Genomic DNA, 18,951 nt, shown 5'->3' on the forward strand with positions numbered 1-18,951 from the left:
GTAAATTGTACAGAGGGGTGGATTGTGAATTATAGCCATGGAAACCTCTCAGTTGCTGTGTAACAGTTTTACCGTGCAATGACTTTTGTGCCAAATGATTATTTCTGAGTTTTGATGAATCCATTACAGTAGATAGTATACTGCTACCTATATACTTAAAGTGCTCCAAATTAACTACAATCTTTCAACCTGAGAGCTGTAATTTCACATTGATCAGCAATGTGAAATGCAATATCTGATATGGTCCATTCCAGAGGCTCACAAATTGCTTAGTTTTGTCCGATTTCACAGTGGTTTAACATTGCATAATCTCATACTTCTACAGTCCTTATGAGCAATGTATGTTGGAGGCAACAGAATCGCTCAGCAGTCAGGTTCAAATACCAGTTCTCTAAATCTTCTCAGTAGTGTTCCTCGAAAAAATGTTGCCTTCCCTGCAAGCATTCCCATTTGATTTGCTAAAGCATCTCCATAACACTTGCATATTGTTTGAACCTACCAGTAACAAATCTAGCAGCCTGCCTGTGGATTGCTTCAATGTCTTCCTTTAATCAGACCGGATACAAATCTCAAGCACCTGAGCAGTACTCAAAAATAGATCACACTAGCACCGTATATATGGTCTCCCTTACAGATGAACCACATTTTCCTAGAATTCTCCCAATAAACCAAAGTTGACAATTCGCCTTTCCTACCACAATCCTCACATGCTCGTTGCATTTCATATTGCTTTTCAACATTACCCCCAACATCTAAACAATGTGACTGCATCAGGCAGCACACTACTAATGCTGTATCTGGACATTACAGGTTTGTTTTTCCTACTCATCCACATTAACTTACATTTTTCTACATTTAGAGCTAGCTGCCAATCACCACACCAACTACAAATTTTGACCACTGAGCTTTTGCCTCAGTGCTATGACAGTATTGTTCTGTTGAACTACCTTCCAAATAAACTTTAATCTTTTAGCCAGTTGCTTCATTTTGCTGGAGTTTATTCCCAGTCGCAAATTCTCAATCTCAAAATGGGAATGCATTTTGTGGCCATAAATTATCTCATAGGGAGTCATTGCTCTGTTTCCTGTACCCTGGCATTGTATAATGAAATAACACATGGCAATAGAAGATCCCAGTCTGAATATGAACTGTTCATGTAATACAACAACATTTTAACTACAGTTTTATGAATGCTTTCAACCCTGCCATTACTCTTAAAGTGAAATGACGTAGTTCTCCGCTTCTTTATTTTAAGCAGTCAACATTCCTGCACCATAAGACTGGAGATAAAGTATGTCCCTTGGTCTGTTATAATGACCTCCAGCTGGGCTCCCAAATGTTAGTGCTAAATGTACGATGAATGTTTCAGCAATCTTCTCAGCATTCATGCCATCATACAGTATCACACTAAAATAGTGGGAGAAATGGTCAGTAATAAATAAAAGATATGTTATTTTGCCGTTACAGGGGATGGTGCCATGATATCGAGTGCTATAATTTCAAAAGGTCCTATTGTCACAAGTAGAGTTTGAAGAGGTATGTTTGGTCATTGTCCTTCCTGATTCTTAGTGCAAGGGAGACAATTTTGAATGTAATCTTCTACATCAAGGACAGCCAAGACCTCGGCTCATGTGTGGTGCTCATGCACACGTCCAATCTCTAGTCCGAGTGCACACATCCCCCTCTACCGTGCCATGCTGCCTGAGTGGGAAGAAGAGGTGGGAGGAGGGGGGGGGGGGGGGTACTGTGAAAGTGCCACATGCGACTGTATTTCATATGTCTCAACAACATAGATTACAAATAAAACAAATTTTTGGTATTATGTAATTATTTTTGATGCACTAAAGCTGTAATAAAATTTGTATCTGGCATAAACTGTTCACATATGGACAGATGCAGACAGTTTCAGAGATCATCATTCAGGTTGCTATGTAATTTTGACTTATTTGGTTTTAGACTCAGAAAAAAAAACCTTTCATGCACCTGTGTTGATTTAAACATTGATATCCCATTTGCAACCTCATTATAAAGACTTGGAAACGCTTCCTGAGGAAAAAACTTGAAACTCTTGGGCCCATTTAAGATAAAAGTATGTGTGTTTTAAATGGGAATTACTTTGCAGATTGACTGGTTCCATTTGCAGATGTGCAGGGATGCATTCTACTGCAATGGTAAACTGTTTCAAAAACAGATGTAAGATTAACAGTGTCCTCAAATGTTTAGAAAGCTGTTACTGTAATTCTTTCACTGCAACAGTGTATTTTTCTTTAGCACCAGTGACCTTAGTGAAATGGACAGTGTTCCTTGTCAGAAGTTGTCCCCATCCACAATGCGATTTTCTTTTTAAATGCATCCACTTATGTCATGGCTTCAGAAATAGGTCACTCCTCACCTTACAGTGTATTACTGAGGGCAGTCTGTGGTCAACTGTTTGAAATGCAAATTCAGCAATCCATTCTGGATCTTGTAATTGTTGTTATATTCTTCCTTTTTCCTTCAGAAATTCAACAATAGTGACATATAAATGGAAAACTCATTTCAGGCCATGTACTTTCCAGTAATATATAACATCTCTATACTCTTTGTTCAATCCCATCAGAAACTGTTGCAGCCGATGATGTAATAACACAAGTGGCTTCAGAAAATTTACTATTTGCACCACCAGTTCCATTGTGTGTTGTGTGCCTGCATATTTAACACAGAGAGCTTCTTGATGTACAAAACAGTGAAGCCCATACAAATTGTCTTTTGATTGTTATAATTTTTATCTCTTTTGTTGTCAACTAAATCTTAATTATTCCAGCACTGTGTTGTAATGCACTTTCATAGCAAATTTGTGGTATCCACCAATTATACAACTACATAATAGGTACTGAGAGTTCTCATCCTTCTCATCTGTAGTGCTTATTTATTTTTAAAGGATGTGATGATAGATTGCTAGACTGCCTTCTTTTTTGCACATGGCCACTGGACCTGTGGACTTCCTTTTTAGCATAAACAAATAGTGGAGGATAAACAGTGCTTACACCTCAATTCTAATGAATTGCAGAAAGTCACACCAACTAAAATAAGCTGCACCAAATGCTGGAAGAAAATGTTGTATCCCAATTCCAAATGATATTTCATACTGTACCAAGGAGTACCAGGTAAATCTGCAACATACCAAGTAGTACCGAGACAAGCTGAGCCTCAGACTATACATGGGCAGCACATTGGTATTTTACAGGCCATGGCCAACCCTGTTCTACACCTTTCTTTTGCTGCAGCCACTAAAAATGGCCTGCAACTTTCACTTGCATGAAAGTTTCCCTAATAATACATGCATGTATCCTATTGTGACATTGTTGCAGTATGCATGTGTGGATAGCTTTTGGAGTTAATATCCATTCTTCTGCTAGAAACTAAAAGTAAATATGTAGCCACAATGTTAAGAAACTCTACTAACACAGGTTTAGCTGTTTGGAAAGTAATAAATAGCTTTAGGGGTTGTAAGGACAGATCAACAAGTGATTTTACTCTAAACCATAAAGGGCATATCATGAAATGTCAATGTCATATTGCAAATGTTTTTAATGAGTACTTTTCTTCTGTTGGAAAATCTGTCAATGACAATTTTAAAAATCTTCAGCATAGATATAGGGGCATTCCAATCAAACAAAGCATATAATTGGCCCCAACCAATAACAAGGAAGTCAAAAACATAGTAATGTCATTAAAAAATACAAAATCAGCAGGCTATGATGGATTGTCTATCAGTACACTGAAAAGATGCATAGACAACATATCTGATGCCATGGCCACAGCAGTAAATGATGTAATTGCATCAGGTTGTTTCCCAGATAGTCTAAAGACAGCACAAGTAACCCCGATTCACAAGAAAGGTGATAAATCTAAAGTTGAAAACTACCGCTCCATCTCAATCTTACCTGCATTTTCTAAGGTAGTTGAGAAAGTTATTTATACTAGACTAATGACATTCCTGAGTCAACACAATTTAATATTTGAAAATCAGAATGGCTTTATGAAAAACAAGTCGACATCAGTAGCAGCAGCACAATTAGTAGACAAAATAATAACGGCCATAGAGAACGAGGAGTATGTAACTGAAGTGTTCCTTGATCTAGAAAAAGCTTTTGATTGTGTCAACATCACCATGTTACTTGACAAGCTGTGGAACCTGGGTATCAGAGCAACTGGCTATGAGCTAATAAAATCATATATGAGCAATAGAAAACAATTTGTCTTGCTTAAAACAAACAGTGGGTCTTACAAATCTAAAATTACTGATATCAAATATGAGTGCCTCAAGGTTCTGTCTTGGGACCACTTCTTTTCTTGATTTATGTTAATGACATACAGTATTGTTCTCCTAACTGTACAAAAATATTGTGTGCAGATGACACGTCAATAGTGTGTAAACACAAAGACTATGAGAGTCTGGAGGCACAGTGCAACAGTGTAACCAATGAAATAGTCAAGTATTTTAATGAAAGCCATCTAAATGTAAGTGCTTCAAAGACTGCAATGATGGAATTTAAGACAAGGAAACAGATAGAATCTGACATGAAATTATTCATAGGAAATGACATTGTAAAAAAGGAAAAATGGACAAAGTTCTTGGGAATTACAATCCAGGACAGCCTCAAATGGGACATGCATATTGATACCTTAGCATGTAAGCTGTCGAAGAATGTGTTTGCTATAAATATGATTAGCAAATATTGTAAGGACATGTGTGTACTAAAAACTGCTTATCATGCCCTATTCTCATCAAACTTAAACTATGCTGTAGAAATATGGGGTGCAACAACTCAAGCCAACCTAAGTACATTATTAATACTACAGAAAAAAGTTATCAGAATTATTTGTGGTGCCAAACCTCAAGAATCATGTCGGAATCTGTTCCCAAAATTAGGCGTGCTTACCATTATAGGTGTATACATATTGAAAGTTATATTGCTTGTGAAAACAATAAATCCAAATTTCGACTGTGACCTGCACCAGTATGATACAAGGCAAAAGTTCAGATACCATGTAAATAGCCACAGAACAGCTTTATATGAAAAAAATGCACTTCATGCTGGGATGAAGCTAGCCAATGCCCTACCAAAAAGTCTCACAACCCTTCCTACTAACAAATTAAAAGATCAGCTAAAAAGAATTATAATTGAAAACCCTTTTTATTCCCTAGACGAGTATTATATCTGTATGAAAAGTGCTTCATGAGTATGTCAAGCTCGTAGTTTTAAGTAACCTACAACTATATAATGTTGATAAAAACAATATTTGTAATATCGTGATTGTATACTACCAAATGTAAAATCCATCAAAATGTAAAATTTATTAATACAAATAAATCTTTAGGTGAACTGACATATTCAGAAGAATAATCTGTATGATGTCCTGAAACTGTATTATTTCTAGGGATTGTATTTGATTATTCGATGTTGAATAAATATTATTATTATTATTATTATTATTATTATTATTATTATTATAAAATCTGGCTAGGTTGCCAGTTTTCTACACTTGGCATCGGATTCTTGTGCCTTTTTGTAATTCCTCTATAAGCACACCATTAATTGCAGGATCTTAATTTTCCTAATCAAGGCACCTGCATTCTGAATTTAATGTGTCAGGCTTGTGTTTGATTACATCATATTCACTAAGTCTTAAGGCCCATCTAACAAGTTTTCTGCTGGGATCTTTTAAACTCAGCAACCGTTGTGAGGGCACAAGATAGACTTGGTGCGAAATGACACCCATATGGATAAAGTAATGGGTGCCAAAATAGTGTTGGAAGTTATTTTCCGTGGTGGTGTAATTTTCCTCAGCTTGAATCAGTTAGTATGGTGCATAACTAGTTGGTTTTTCTTTGGTGTCTCTGTTTGACTCAAAATGCAGCCTACATGTGATCTTGCTAGAATGTCACAACAAGGTAAGAAGTAGCACAAATTCCAGGCAAGCAGGTGAACTTGTTAGAATTTCTTTAATTTTTAGTGTGGCACACCCACAGTCCAACCAAAAGGCATTCCGTTCTTCAGTAATATTGTGAGAGATTTCACAGTGGCTGCATAGCTCTCCATGAAACGACAATAGTAATTTGTTATCCCAAGAAATGACTGCAGTTCTTTAACATACCTTGGTGCTGGAAAATTGTCCATTGTGTTCATTAATTGCTGGTCTGGTCTTAACCCATCTGCCGAAAGATAGCGCACTTGTGATTGTGTGAAACTGAATTCTTTTAGTTTCAAATTTAGATTAGCGTCACTAACATGAGTTCAGTTACCACATTTTTCAGTTGTACTGTGTGTTCTCTCATTGTACTTGAAAAAACAGTTATGTTAGGTTAGGTATACTAGACAGATGAATGGCCTTAAACCCCATGATAAGCCTTTTCTCCATTACTGATTTTTTTGGGGACAATCGCTATTGGTGAAACCCAGGGACTGAAAGAAGATTGAATTACTCCTGTTTCTAGTGAATCTGAAATATTTTTCTCTAGTACAAGCAGCAAGTGATAGGGTATGTATTATGGTTTCTGTGTTATAGGCCTAGCATCACCCATAGGAATCTCATGGTATGTTAAGGAGGTTGCTGGAAATTGTTTCTTTTCTTCAAACAAAGTTGCAAATTTGGCTGGAACAGGATACAATATATCCTGCTCTGACTTCCACAGGAGTTAAAAGTTTCTTTCCAATTTCTACTTTTAAAGGTGACGTAACTGAGGTGGAATTTATGTAAACTGTTCTTTCAGGCTGCGAGTTTTTCTGGTGTGCTGTTGTCTCATAAGTATTTACTTCGCACACTTTGATGAGTGTGGCACACCGGGAAATTTTAACATTTCTGCTTCCAGAATTATCTACGATTACATGCAAAAATGTACCCTCGTCTGACACACTCATTCTAGATAACCATCACTTCACATGCATCTGCTTACCATCTAAAACTTCATTTCTCGTTAGTGGATCCACTAAGAAAATATCTCCTCTTAAAAAATCTCTCTTTACCTCTATCCAAATGTTTTTTTTTTTTTTTTTCTGTACCATTCAATATTTTCTGCAGTACATAGTTTAGTGGATTGTCAGAATGTGTCCATCTGTTCTGGACATCCTTGATGTTCGTGTAGTGAGAACACTGCAAAAATGGTGGACATTTCTATCAATCTGGGGTTCCTGTGTTCGGAAGATAACTGTGTGTTGAAAATGGTACAACAAATCATTGCCTAAGATAGCATCAAAATCATGGTCATGCTTCCACACAACTTCAAATGTGAACTGGTACTGCCATCCATCTTATCCACTCTGTGTACAACCCCATAGTATTAGTTCTCTACTGTGATTAGATTTAATGAACAAAACACTCATTTGTGCATCTGTATGAATGATAAAGGTAGATGGTCTGTTCTTGATTTTACCTTGCAAAGTTATGTCTGCCATTTTAACAAGTCCTACCTCTCTTACTGTATTTGCTTTGCAGAAGAGGAGTGAGGGACAGTGGCAGAACCTCTCCTGTTCACCTTTCTCAAATTTGCATTCCTTTGAGCACCTCAGTAACCTATTTGATTAGCCAAGCAATGCCTTAAAGCCAGACAATTTGCTCTCTTGTATTTAACCTTTCTACTGTAGGTACATGCCGGTGCCCAACACTCGGGAGCCGTGTAGCATGGGTGTTTGCAATGAGAGCAGTGCACTTTGACAATGAATGCATGTATAGTTGGTTTTGCGCACATGGGAGATTGGACAAATTGCTGGCACTCCTCAAATAGAAACAAGAGTTATATGGCTTCCCTTAGTGTGCTTGGCGAAGCACCTTTCACCTCAGTATGGTACGGGCTTTGCTGACCATAATTTGCCCTATTACAGCATGAACCAATTGAGTGTTGTAGTATCAATGGAAAGGCAGTGAGCAAAAAGGATGATCTCTTTGTAAAATTTAAACAATAAAAGTTTCTTGCATTTGGGGCCTGGGAGCACCTCTAGGGTTGCCCCTTGTGATTACAGTTTTCATTGGAAATGCGATTTGAAAGTAATGGGTTAATATATCAATGAAGCTGTTAAATTTTTCATCCAGGTCATTAATTTTATAAATCTGTGACCATTTTTCTTTGTTAAGTAAGCTGTTGAAGTAGTCTGCTATCCTGACTCTATCATCAACTAATGATTGTTAAAGACATGTTCCCAGTACTGCCTTTTACTTTCAAGCTTAGTATTTGAACTATGTGGTCACTGAAGCCTGCATTCAAAATGTTTAATGAAGTGCTGTGTAAACCCTTCTTGACTAGGAACTGATGTACAGCTGTTTCCCAAGTTTGTATACTTGGGTTGCAGCATTTATTTCAACATTTAAATTATAGGATGTAGCAAGGCTCAGAAGGGCCTCTGTGTTTCTACTTCTTGTAAAAAATTAAAAAATTAAAAAAGTCTCCACAATTTATCAAATTACGTTCTATTCTAAATGTCATAGGAAAATTCCTGTAGAATGTAAATACTTTTGGATTAAAGTAGACCACTCACTAGAGAGCAGAAGCATTGAGTTGCTGATAGGCACACACAAATGAAAGATAACTTGTTAGTGTTTGGAGTTATCCTTTGAAGAGCTAGGGTTAAAGATAACACACACACACATACACACACATTATTTTGTCAGGTGGACTGTTGGGGGGGGGGGGGGCAGGTGAGGGGCTAGGGGTGAGTGGATCGCAGCTCGGAGGGAGGCAGGCAATCAGTTTCCCAGCTAGGAATGCAGGAGGGAGGGTGACTGGTATATGGGCTTGGCCCATATTTTAGGGACCAGTGGGTGGGGGGTAGTGCAAGCTACAAGCGACCTTCAGCCTATGTGCATTTTATAAATTTTAGTGAACATTTTAATCTTGTAATTTTTTAACTAGATTTGACACCACGTATTGTAACTAATGGATGTAAAAGCACAAATATTGAGCGCTCCAAGTGGTGTTATCGCATCTGTTTCTTCTTTCATGAACAGGTCGCTTAGGACAATGTGAAATCAACATTTATTGGTCTTCCTTTTAGCCCAATAATCTTTCATGTGCAACAAGTGATTATGCTTCTGTTGCTCTGTCCATGTCTGTTATTTGATCCTTTTCTCTTCTTCCTCAAAATTGTGTGTTTGTGAGACTTTGCTGATTACGTCTTAGTCCTGTAGGTTTTTCAGTTCTAATTTTTTAAGTTTGTTTTCACCTGTTGGGTCTAGTAATTTCTTTTTAAAGTATTTGTGAATCTGATGGGTGAGCTTGTTTCAGTCCTTTCTTTCTGTGTGTCCCATAAGTTGGATTCCTCGCATACACATTGCAACTGTGATTTTAGGGATTGGTCTGTAGGTTTATGCATTGAGTTGTAGGTGATGTAGTCCATCTTTCATTCTCTGTTATAATCATCTGTTCATGAAACTTTTTTAAAAAAATTTCTTCAGTCTATTCTAATTATTGTTATTTTTTGAATCAGTGGCTTTGAATTCTGTTTTCAGTATATATTCTTGTTGGAATCTTTTGAACTCAGGCCTACTGATTGGTGACCCTAAAAATTCTAATTTTTTTTCTTCTCTTTGTACTTATGTATTCTGAGGTTTCATCAATTTTCTAGCATTTATACAATTATTCAGTACATCCTTCTCATCGCTATGTCAACTTTTTAGATTTTCTGTATATGTTACTTGGAATTCTGTGCTTAAAGTAGATTAATTTTGTTGTAAACATTGAAAACTACAATATTAATTTAATATAATGTCCTTTAATGTTTTTATCACAGTCTTTGATTAAAAAAATAATCTCACCTTTTCAGAACTATACAAAATACTTCCCAAAGCAACCGCTGCCCTTTCAGAACATTCCAAGAGACTACAGTCGAGCTCAAAGCATTCAAGTTCCAAGTGAAGTTATAGTTACATCAGGTAAGGTTCGATAAGTAATTGTTATTTTATAAATGTTAACATTTCTGTGAAAATCACAGTGTCATAAAGGAAACCTATCAAATGTGTGAGGAACACGGGACAATGACTGCTGCAGAATTGTAGCCAATGCATTTGTCAAGTGCTGCCTTTGATCAGTCATTTTAGATTTGTCAGCCATAAAAAATTAATGATTGCAGATTGCTGTGTATGTATTAAGATTGTAGCTTGTGCCTTGTTCGTTACGTCTGTACTGATGTTCATGTAGAGAGTGGGGCTAACAAGAATGAGACAACATATCATCACTGTGGGCTGCACAGTTGTTTTCCTTCCTTTGTATAGTGTCGCAGAAGAAGCTGCGTAGCACCGCCACTGTGGTGTAGCGGTTATGATACTAGACTTGCATGGAGGGTCGTGAGTTCAAAACTTTAATTTCTGTATTCGGTTCAAGGACATTCTAGAAGTATCCACAAATATAAATAATCATTATACTGGAATGTTCTGTAACTGTATATATATCGTATGTGTTCTGGCCGGAGGCAGTTCGCTCCGCCCTCTTGTATGTGCAAGTGCTGAATACACCTTTGTTAAGTGAAGTTAGTATTCTTCATTCATCGAATTACACCTTCTTCTACGTGACAGTATTCTGGTGGAGGCGCTGGGTATTGGAACTTGTTATAGCGCACATTATCGACGACACAGTGGCTCCCATCAGGCCGTGACAGAGCCGTCATTTACGTGGTGAGAAACCCAAATTGTAGCCATATTCAACAGATCACAATCTATCAGAGACAGAAGAAGAAGAGGACGTTACAATGACAGCAACTGTGTGCCACCACATGAGACGTCCTTCCGGGTTATCTGGTGACGGTGGCCAAGATCCAAACAAGTGACTGAAGGTATATGAGCGTATAGCCAAAGTTAACAAATGAGATGACACCGTGTGTTTGGCCAACATATTTTTCTACTTGGAGGGCAGAGCCAAGCAATGGTATGAGAACAATGAGGGGAACTTCACGAGCTGGGAAGTATTTCAGGCAGAACTGCACAAGTATTTCGGCGACATACAATGACAGAAGTGCAAGGCTGAAGACAAATTAAAGTACAGGGCACAGCGTTCTGGAGAAACTACAGCATCATACATTCAAGAAGTCTTGGAGTTGTGTGAAATAGTGAATTCTAGAATGAAGGAGGAAGATAAGGTTGCACATCTCACGAAGGGTGTTGCTGAGGACATGTATCAATCCCTACTCCTGAAGGAGGTTTCGACAGCAGGTGACTTCATAAAATGGTGCCAGTATATCAAGACAACGCATCAAAAAAGAATTACACGCAAGAAGTTTGAACGGCTTCCAAATGTTCTATCGATGTCTGCGATGGAGGAAGAAACTGATTCCACAATTGTTCTTCCTCAGGTACTGACGAAGGAAGATCAGAAGGCACTTGGATTGCGTGGCGAGCAAAAAACCGATACACTTCAAGAGGTCATAGGGGAGGAAGTGGAACAGACATTGAACCCAATCTCGAGTCCTTCATTTCCCTTTAAAACGGTGAACAAGTGGAGACCCAGGCGAAGTTACGTTCTTACAATGCCGCATGAGGAACCTGTTTGAGCACCAAGGAAGACTGACGTCTGGAGAATCCAGGATAACCAACCAGTATGTTTCCACCACGGACGACCGGGACATGTGGTGTGCTATTGTCGAGAAAGGCGGCAGATATTTGATGATGCCCACACCAGAAGACAGCAGACCGATCTTAGCCGACGTCAACTCTGGGACGACGGAGTTGAACAAGAAGGATGTGGGTGCAGGACGATGTAGGTCACCATCACCACAAGCTAGCTGCTGGAGAGGACGCTCCCCAACATGCTGATCAAGGTCTCCATCGCTGTTTAGAAGCTCCAGCCGATCACCTAGCCACCGCAACCTAGAAAACCAAAGGGTGCGACCTTCCTTGGAAGTGAGGCTGTCGAGGAGAAAACTCCTCTGTCGTCAATCACTACAAAAATGATAGGAAACTACGTCAATATCCTCATGGATGGCTGACCAGCCCAAGCTCTTGTGGACCCTGGAGCATCATATTTAGTCATTTCGGAGAAGTACCGTCGCCAGTTGCAGAAAACCGTATGTGTTGACAACAAAACATCTCTGCTGGAGGTGGCTAATGGGAAATATGTAAATCCTACTGAAAGATGTGTCATTCATGTGGGTATACATGGCCATACACAGCCCTTAGAATTCATCGTCTTACAAGAGTGTAGTCATGACGTCATTCTCAGATGGGACTTTTTGATAGCTTCTCGGGCAATTATGGACTGTGGTCACTCAAAGATTATGCTAGACGAGATGAGGTACTGTGGACAGGAAGATGCGTAACTGTGTGTGTGGAGACTATGTGTGCTGGATGAAGTGATCATTCCTACAGACAGCACTAGAAAGGTAACTGTCATGTGTCATGCCATGCATCAACCCATGGATCTTGTAGTGGAATGTAAGAGAAGCATACCACTGAAGAATAACTTGGTCATCCCAGCCTCTGTTGTCTCGTTTAAGAACAGATTCGGTAAATTGTGGATAGTTAACTGTCGCCAAGAACCGCAGATCCTTCCAAGATACATGTGTGTAGCAAATGCAGAGCCGTTAATTGCAGAACAGATGAGCATCATAGAAACCTCCCATGCCAAGTCTGTGGGCAAAATTAGTGCTACCACTACGAGATAAGATTTTCTAGCTCGACTGTCACCAGATCTCACTAAGGAACATTAGAAGAAGCTACTTGCCCTTCTTCAAGAGTTCTCTGAATGCTTCAATCCACAGGTGAAGAGAAAATCAGACAAATTGACGGTGAAGCACCGGGTTAGCACTGAAGACCATCAACCAATAAACCAGAGAGCATACCGTGTGTCAGCAATGGAACATCAAATAATTCGTGACAAGGTAGAAAAAACTATGAAGAATGACATCATTCGGCCTTCGCAGAGCCCATGGTCATCACCAGTGGTTCTCGTCAGGAAGAAGGATGGCGGTTGGCGCTTTTGTGTTGATTACAGGAAGCTTAATAAGATAACTAAAAAAAGACGTTTACCCTCTTCTACGAATTGACAATACACCAGATTGTCTGAAGGGGGCTAAGTTTTTCTCAACCATGGACATGTACTCGGGATACTGGCAAATCGATGTAGATGAGGTCATCTTGAGAAAAATGCATTCATCACCCCTGAGGGCCTGTATGAGCTTAATTAAGGTAATGCCGTTTGGTTTGTGTAATGCACTAGCAACTTTTGACCGGATGATGGATAATCTTCTAAGTCACCTGAAGTGGACAATATGTATTTGTTATTAAAATGACATTATAGTGTTCTCAGAGACATTTGATGAACACATAAAAAGACTGCGGGCCATTCTCAAGTGTGTCCAACAAGGCGGACTGAAACTTAATCCAAGAAAGTATCTCTTTGGAGAAAAAGAAATCAAAATACTTGGACACCTTGTGTCAGACGAATGTTATATTTTCCTTTATGTAAATTGCCACCCAACTGTGCCTGCTGTTTTTCCTGCAATAGTAAAAAGACAAAATGAATTTTATTTATTTTTGTATTTTGAACTGATTCTGGGTTAAGCCAGTGTTCAGAAATCCATCACACTGAGATATCTTTTAGTTCATAAGTTAACAGTACATTAATTGCATCACTCTTATTATGCAGGGATTGCGCGTTATAGTGATAAATTTTTAGATCAGGTGTATTCATGACTTGGTAGTTGGGAGTCATATTTAGAGCATCACATACCTTCAGTTTAAATTGGGATCACCAATTGTGTTGTCTTTTCATTATTCCTTCTTACTCATTTTACTTTCCTAGCTGTTGTAAGTAAGACATACAGGAAGCTGATAGATTTTTCTAGTCCTTAAAAGTCTTTCGTTAATTACTTCACTGACACTGTCACAAACCTACCCTTCTCCTTTATAGTTTAAATGCATTCCATACTTCATGTGCAGAATTAGATATAGCTTGCTTATATCCAGTATGCTGCACTTGGCGTATTGTGAACACAGTTTCCTTATTTTAAAGTTTGTTTTCTGAATTGTTTTACTTAAACATGAACCATAAATTGGACCATGCCTATGAGGCAGTGTGGCAACTGCTGTGTTTCTGAATTGTTAGCTTCTAGAAAATTCTGCAGAGTTTTCACGCAAACCTCTGCTTCATTTTATGCCACCTCACTTGATCCTATTATACAGACAATAAACTCATTTTCTGCATTAGTTTCATCTGTGAGTTAGTGTTTCCAATAATTTTGAATCCCACTCGAGGTTTCACCACACTAGTCACTGCTATGTTACAATATTTCTCTTAGAATATGCTGAATAGTTTTCTGCCATGACTGTCTGTTAGTAAAAGTACACCACTCTTTTTCCTTGGTGATCCGTGTTTGCTTTGGACATTAGATGCAAAAACACTATTCACTTTCATCTGACTGATTTTTACAAGCTCACGGTCATTAGAGAATGGTTATCACAGTCACTTGTTTGCAAAACATGATATTTGTTTTTATTGGAAAATACAGAGTTTGTAGTTCTTTTTGTGGTTGAAGAGCTACATTTATGTGATACTTTTATCCAATTTCATGATTTATTACTTTTGACTTGGGTAACTTCATTTACTGAAGGCTTCGATCACAGATCCCAATTTTAATTCTTGAGTAAGTCAACATCTCTTTTTAAAGTATTGACTGTGAACTGTAAGCATGAAATTTGTTTGTTTAGTGTTGTTATTTCAGTGTTACAATTCTTACAAACTCTCTGCTCTAGTGATGATTTATCCACCTGCAGCAATTTGTACTTTTCGCAAATATTGATTTTTGGGTGCAATTTTTATTACTTTGTATATTTAAAAAATTCTTTGTATCGCTATAGCCCATACATGGCATAGAACTTATCTAACAGTGAAAAATGTAGCTTTGGAGGCAAATTTTAAAGAATGTATCTTTTAGGTAGATATTAAATTTTTCTATTTGTCCAACGACAAAATCTTTTTCCAAATAATAATAATAATAATAATAATAATAATAATAATAATAATAATAAACCCCGTGGAGGCCCGGGAAAAGAATAGGCCTCTGATATGTTCTGCCAGTCGTAAAAGGCGATGAAAAGAACAAACCACTAATAGAGCTAACCCCCCTTTTAGTGTGATTACTTGGTTCAGGACAGAACTAAAGAAGCCTCGGACAAGCGCCGTCATGGTCGGGGACGACGCTTGAACCCTATGCCCGCCCACAATGGTAACGACACTGCTAGCCAACTGGAAAACGATTTAAATCCAAATAGAGGTGTTTTGCAGGGTATGCTTCCTGCAACCACCCTAAAAGGAAAACAAAGACAGAGGATGAGATGGTCAGATGAAGTTAATCGACACCTGATGTTCTGTTATTACCAAGCAACAAACCTAGGAACCAACACAACTGGATACAGATCACAAGTATACACAACATTTATTACCAGATACCCGGAATTAAAATTTTTAACAGAACGACGACTAGCTGATCAGATCCGTGTAATAATAAAAAATAACAGGATACCCCAGTCAGAATTAGAAAACATCAAACAACAAGTACAACAAATACTGGAACAAAATTATGTGCAATTAGAAGAAGAAAATACAGTAATGGACTCAAACATCCCAGAGAAAACAAACAAAGAACAAAACGCATCAATTAAACAATCAGAGGAAAACGAAATCTTAAGACAGCCACCAGAACAAGCACAAATAGAACACGAAGTGACACACATGTTAGATATAGAAGAGAAATTTCAGCTGACATATATAGAATACAAAGACACAAATACAGACATTAGACCATTCTTGCATAGACCACCAAATAACCCACAAGTCGAAACAACAATAACAACTATCAACACAATCATACACAACAAAATAAATGAAAATACAACTATGGAAGAGTTACAACTACTGGTTTATGTAGGAGCAGTCACTACACTAAATATACACACTAGGCAGAGATCAGAACCAACCAACACACAGAAGAAACCCACAAAACCAGCATGGCAACACAGGCTACAGATCAGAATAGAAAAACTGAGAAAAGACATCGGACAGCTAACACAATTTATAAGAAATGAAATATCAGACAAAAAACGAAAAAGGTTAGGTAAAATCTCACAACAAGAAGCAATAGAGCAATTAGATGAAAAGAAGCAGAAATTACAAGCATTGGCCAAACGACTTAGAAGGTACAAAAAAAGTGAAAATAGAAGGAAACAAAACCAAACATTCAACACAAACCAAAAGAGATTTTACCAGACAATAGATAACACACACATTAAAATAGACAATCCACCAAACATAACAGACATGGAACACTTCTGGAGCAACATATGGTCAAACCCGGAACAACATAACAGGCATGCACGGTGGATACAAGCAGAAACAGACTCATACAAGATGATACCACAAATGCCTGAAGTGATAATTTTGCAACATGAAGTCACCCGAGCAATTAATTCTACGCACATTTGGAAAGCCCCTGGAAATGATAAAATAGCAAATTTCTGGCTAAAGAAGTTCACCTCAACACATTCACATCTAACTAAATTATTTAACAGTTACATTGCAGACCCATACACATTCCCTGATACACTTACACATGGAATAACTTATCTGAAACCTAAAGATCAAGCAGACACAGCAAACCCAGCTAAATATCGCCACATAACATGCCTACCAACAATCTACAAAATATTAACTTCAGTCATTACACAGAAATTAATGACACATACAACACAGAACAAAATTATAAATGAAGAACAAAAAGGGTGCTGCAAAGGAGCACGAGGATGTAAAGAGCAACTGATAATAGATGCAGAGGTGACATATCAAGCTAAAACTAAACAAAGGTCACTACACTACACTTACATTGATTACCAAAAAGCTTTTGATAGTGTACCCCACTCATGGTTACTACAGATATTGGAAATATACAAAGTAGATCCTAAATTGATACAGTTCCTAAACATAGTAATGAAAAACTGGAAAACCACACTTAATATCCAAACAAATTCAGATAATATCACATCACAGCCAATACAGATTAAGCGTGGAATATACCAAGGAGACTCATTAAGTCCTTTCTGGTTCTGTCTTGTTCTGAACCCACTATCCAACATGCTAAATAATACAAATTATGGATATAATATTACTGGAACATACCCACACAAAATCACACATTTGCTATACATGGATGATCCAAAACTACTGGCAGCAACCAATCAACAACTCAACCAATTACTAAAGTTAACAGAAGTATTCAGCAATGATATAAATATGGCTTTTGGAACAGACAAATGTAAGAAAAATAGCATAGTGAAGGGAAAACACAATAAACAAGAAGATTACATATTGAATAACCACAGTGACTCCATAGAAGCGATGGAAAAAACAGATGCCTATAAATATCTAGGATACAGACAAAAAATAGGAATAGATAATACAAATATTAAAGAAGAACTAAAAGAAAAATATAAACAAAGACTAACAAAAATACTGAAAACAGAATTGACAGCAAGAAACAAGACAAAAGCTATAAATACTTATGCTATACCAATATTGACCTACTCATTTGGAGTAGTGAAATGGAGTAACACAGCCCTAGAAGCACTCAATACACTTACACGATCACAATGCCACAAATATAGAATACATCACATACATTCAGCAACAGAAAGATTCACATTAAGCAGAAAGGAAGGAGGAAGGGGATTCATCAACATAAAAAACCTACATTATGGACAGGTAGACAATTTAAGAAAATTCTTTCTAGAACGAGCAGAAACTAGCAAAATACACAAAGTAATCATTCATATAAATACATCGGCTACACCACTGCAATTTCATAACCACTTCTACAACCGTTTAGATCACATAACATCAACAGATACGAAGAAAGTAAATTGGAAAAAGAAAACACTACATGGCAAGCACCCGTATCATCTAACACAGCCACACATCGATCAAGACGCATCCAACACATGGCTAAGAAAAGGCAATATATACAGTGAGACGGAAGGATTCATGATTGCGATACAGGATCAAACAATAAACACCAGATATTACAGCAAGCATATTATTAAAGATCCCAATACCACAACAGATAAATGCAGACTTTGCAAACAACAAATAGAAACAGTAGATCACATCACAAGTGGATGTACAATACTAGCAAATACAGAATACCCCAGAAGACATGACAATGTAGCAAAAATAATACATCAACAACTTGCCATAAAACATAAACTAATAAAACAATACGTTCCCACATACAAGTATGCACCACAAAATGTACTGGAGAATGATGAATACAATTTATACTGGAACAGAACCATTATAACAGATAAAACAACACCACATAACAAACCTGACATCATACTCACCAATAAAAAGAAGAAATTAACACAACTAATCGAAATATCCATACCCAATACAACAAATACACAGAAGAAAACAGGAGAAAAAATTGAAAAATACATCCAACTGGCTGAGGAAGTCAAGGACATGTGGCATCAGGATAAAGTTGACGTTATACCAATTATACTATCAACAACAGGAGTCATACCACACAATATCCACCAGTACATCAATGCAATACAGCTACATCCAAACTTATATATACAACTACAGAAATCCGTAATTATTGATACATGTTCAATTACCCGAAAGTTCCTAAATGCAATATAACATATACCGTACAGTTAAAAGGAAGTGACGCTTGATCAAGGTCCGCGTCACTTTCCATTTTTAACCAGACTTAACGTCTGAGAAAGTAAAGAAATAATAATAATAATAATAATATGTGTGTGTCACTCCTGTAGAAGAGAAGATGTTATAAAAATTTGTGCATTCACTGTTGAAGCAGGGTAGGGGAGGAAGGAAGGGAGTGATGTTTACACAATTCATGAAATTGATACCCTTCAGGGACTGACTGAATTGTGATTTATTCACCTCATAGCATACATATATTAATCATT

General features: G+C 37.5%; 1 protein-coding gene across 3 annotated transcripts in view; it reads left to right on the top strand.

Annotated features, from left to right (window-relative positions):
- Positions 1-18,951, top strand: part of LOC126248857 (exocyst complex component 1) — a 296,832-nt gene that overhangs the window by 128,352 nt on the left and 149,529 nt on the right. For all 3 annotated transcript variants that reach the window (XM_049950289.1, XM_049950290.1, XM_049950288.1), the window contains one exon: positions 9,801-9,909. In XM_049950289.1, the coding sequence (XP_049806246.1) occupies positions 9,801-9,909 (109 nt within the window). The remainder of the gene's footprint in view (positions 1-9,800; positions 9,910-18,951) is intronic.

Source organism: Schistocerca nitens, chromosome 3 (genome assembly GCF_023898315.1).
Source record: "Schistocerca nitens isolate TAMUIC-IGC-003100 chromosome 3, iqSchNite1.1, whole genome shotgun sequence".
Classification (NCBI taxonomy): domain Eukaryota; kingdom Metazoa; phylum Arthropoda; class Insecta; order Orthoptera; family Acrididae; genus Schistocerca; species Schistocerca nitens.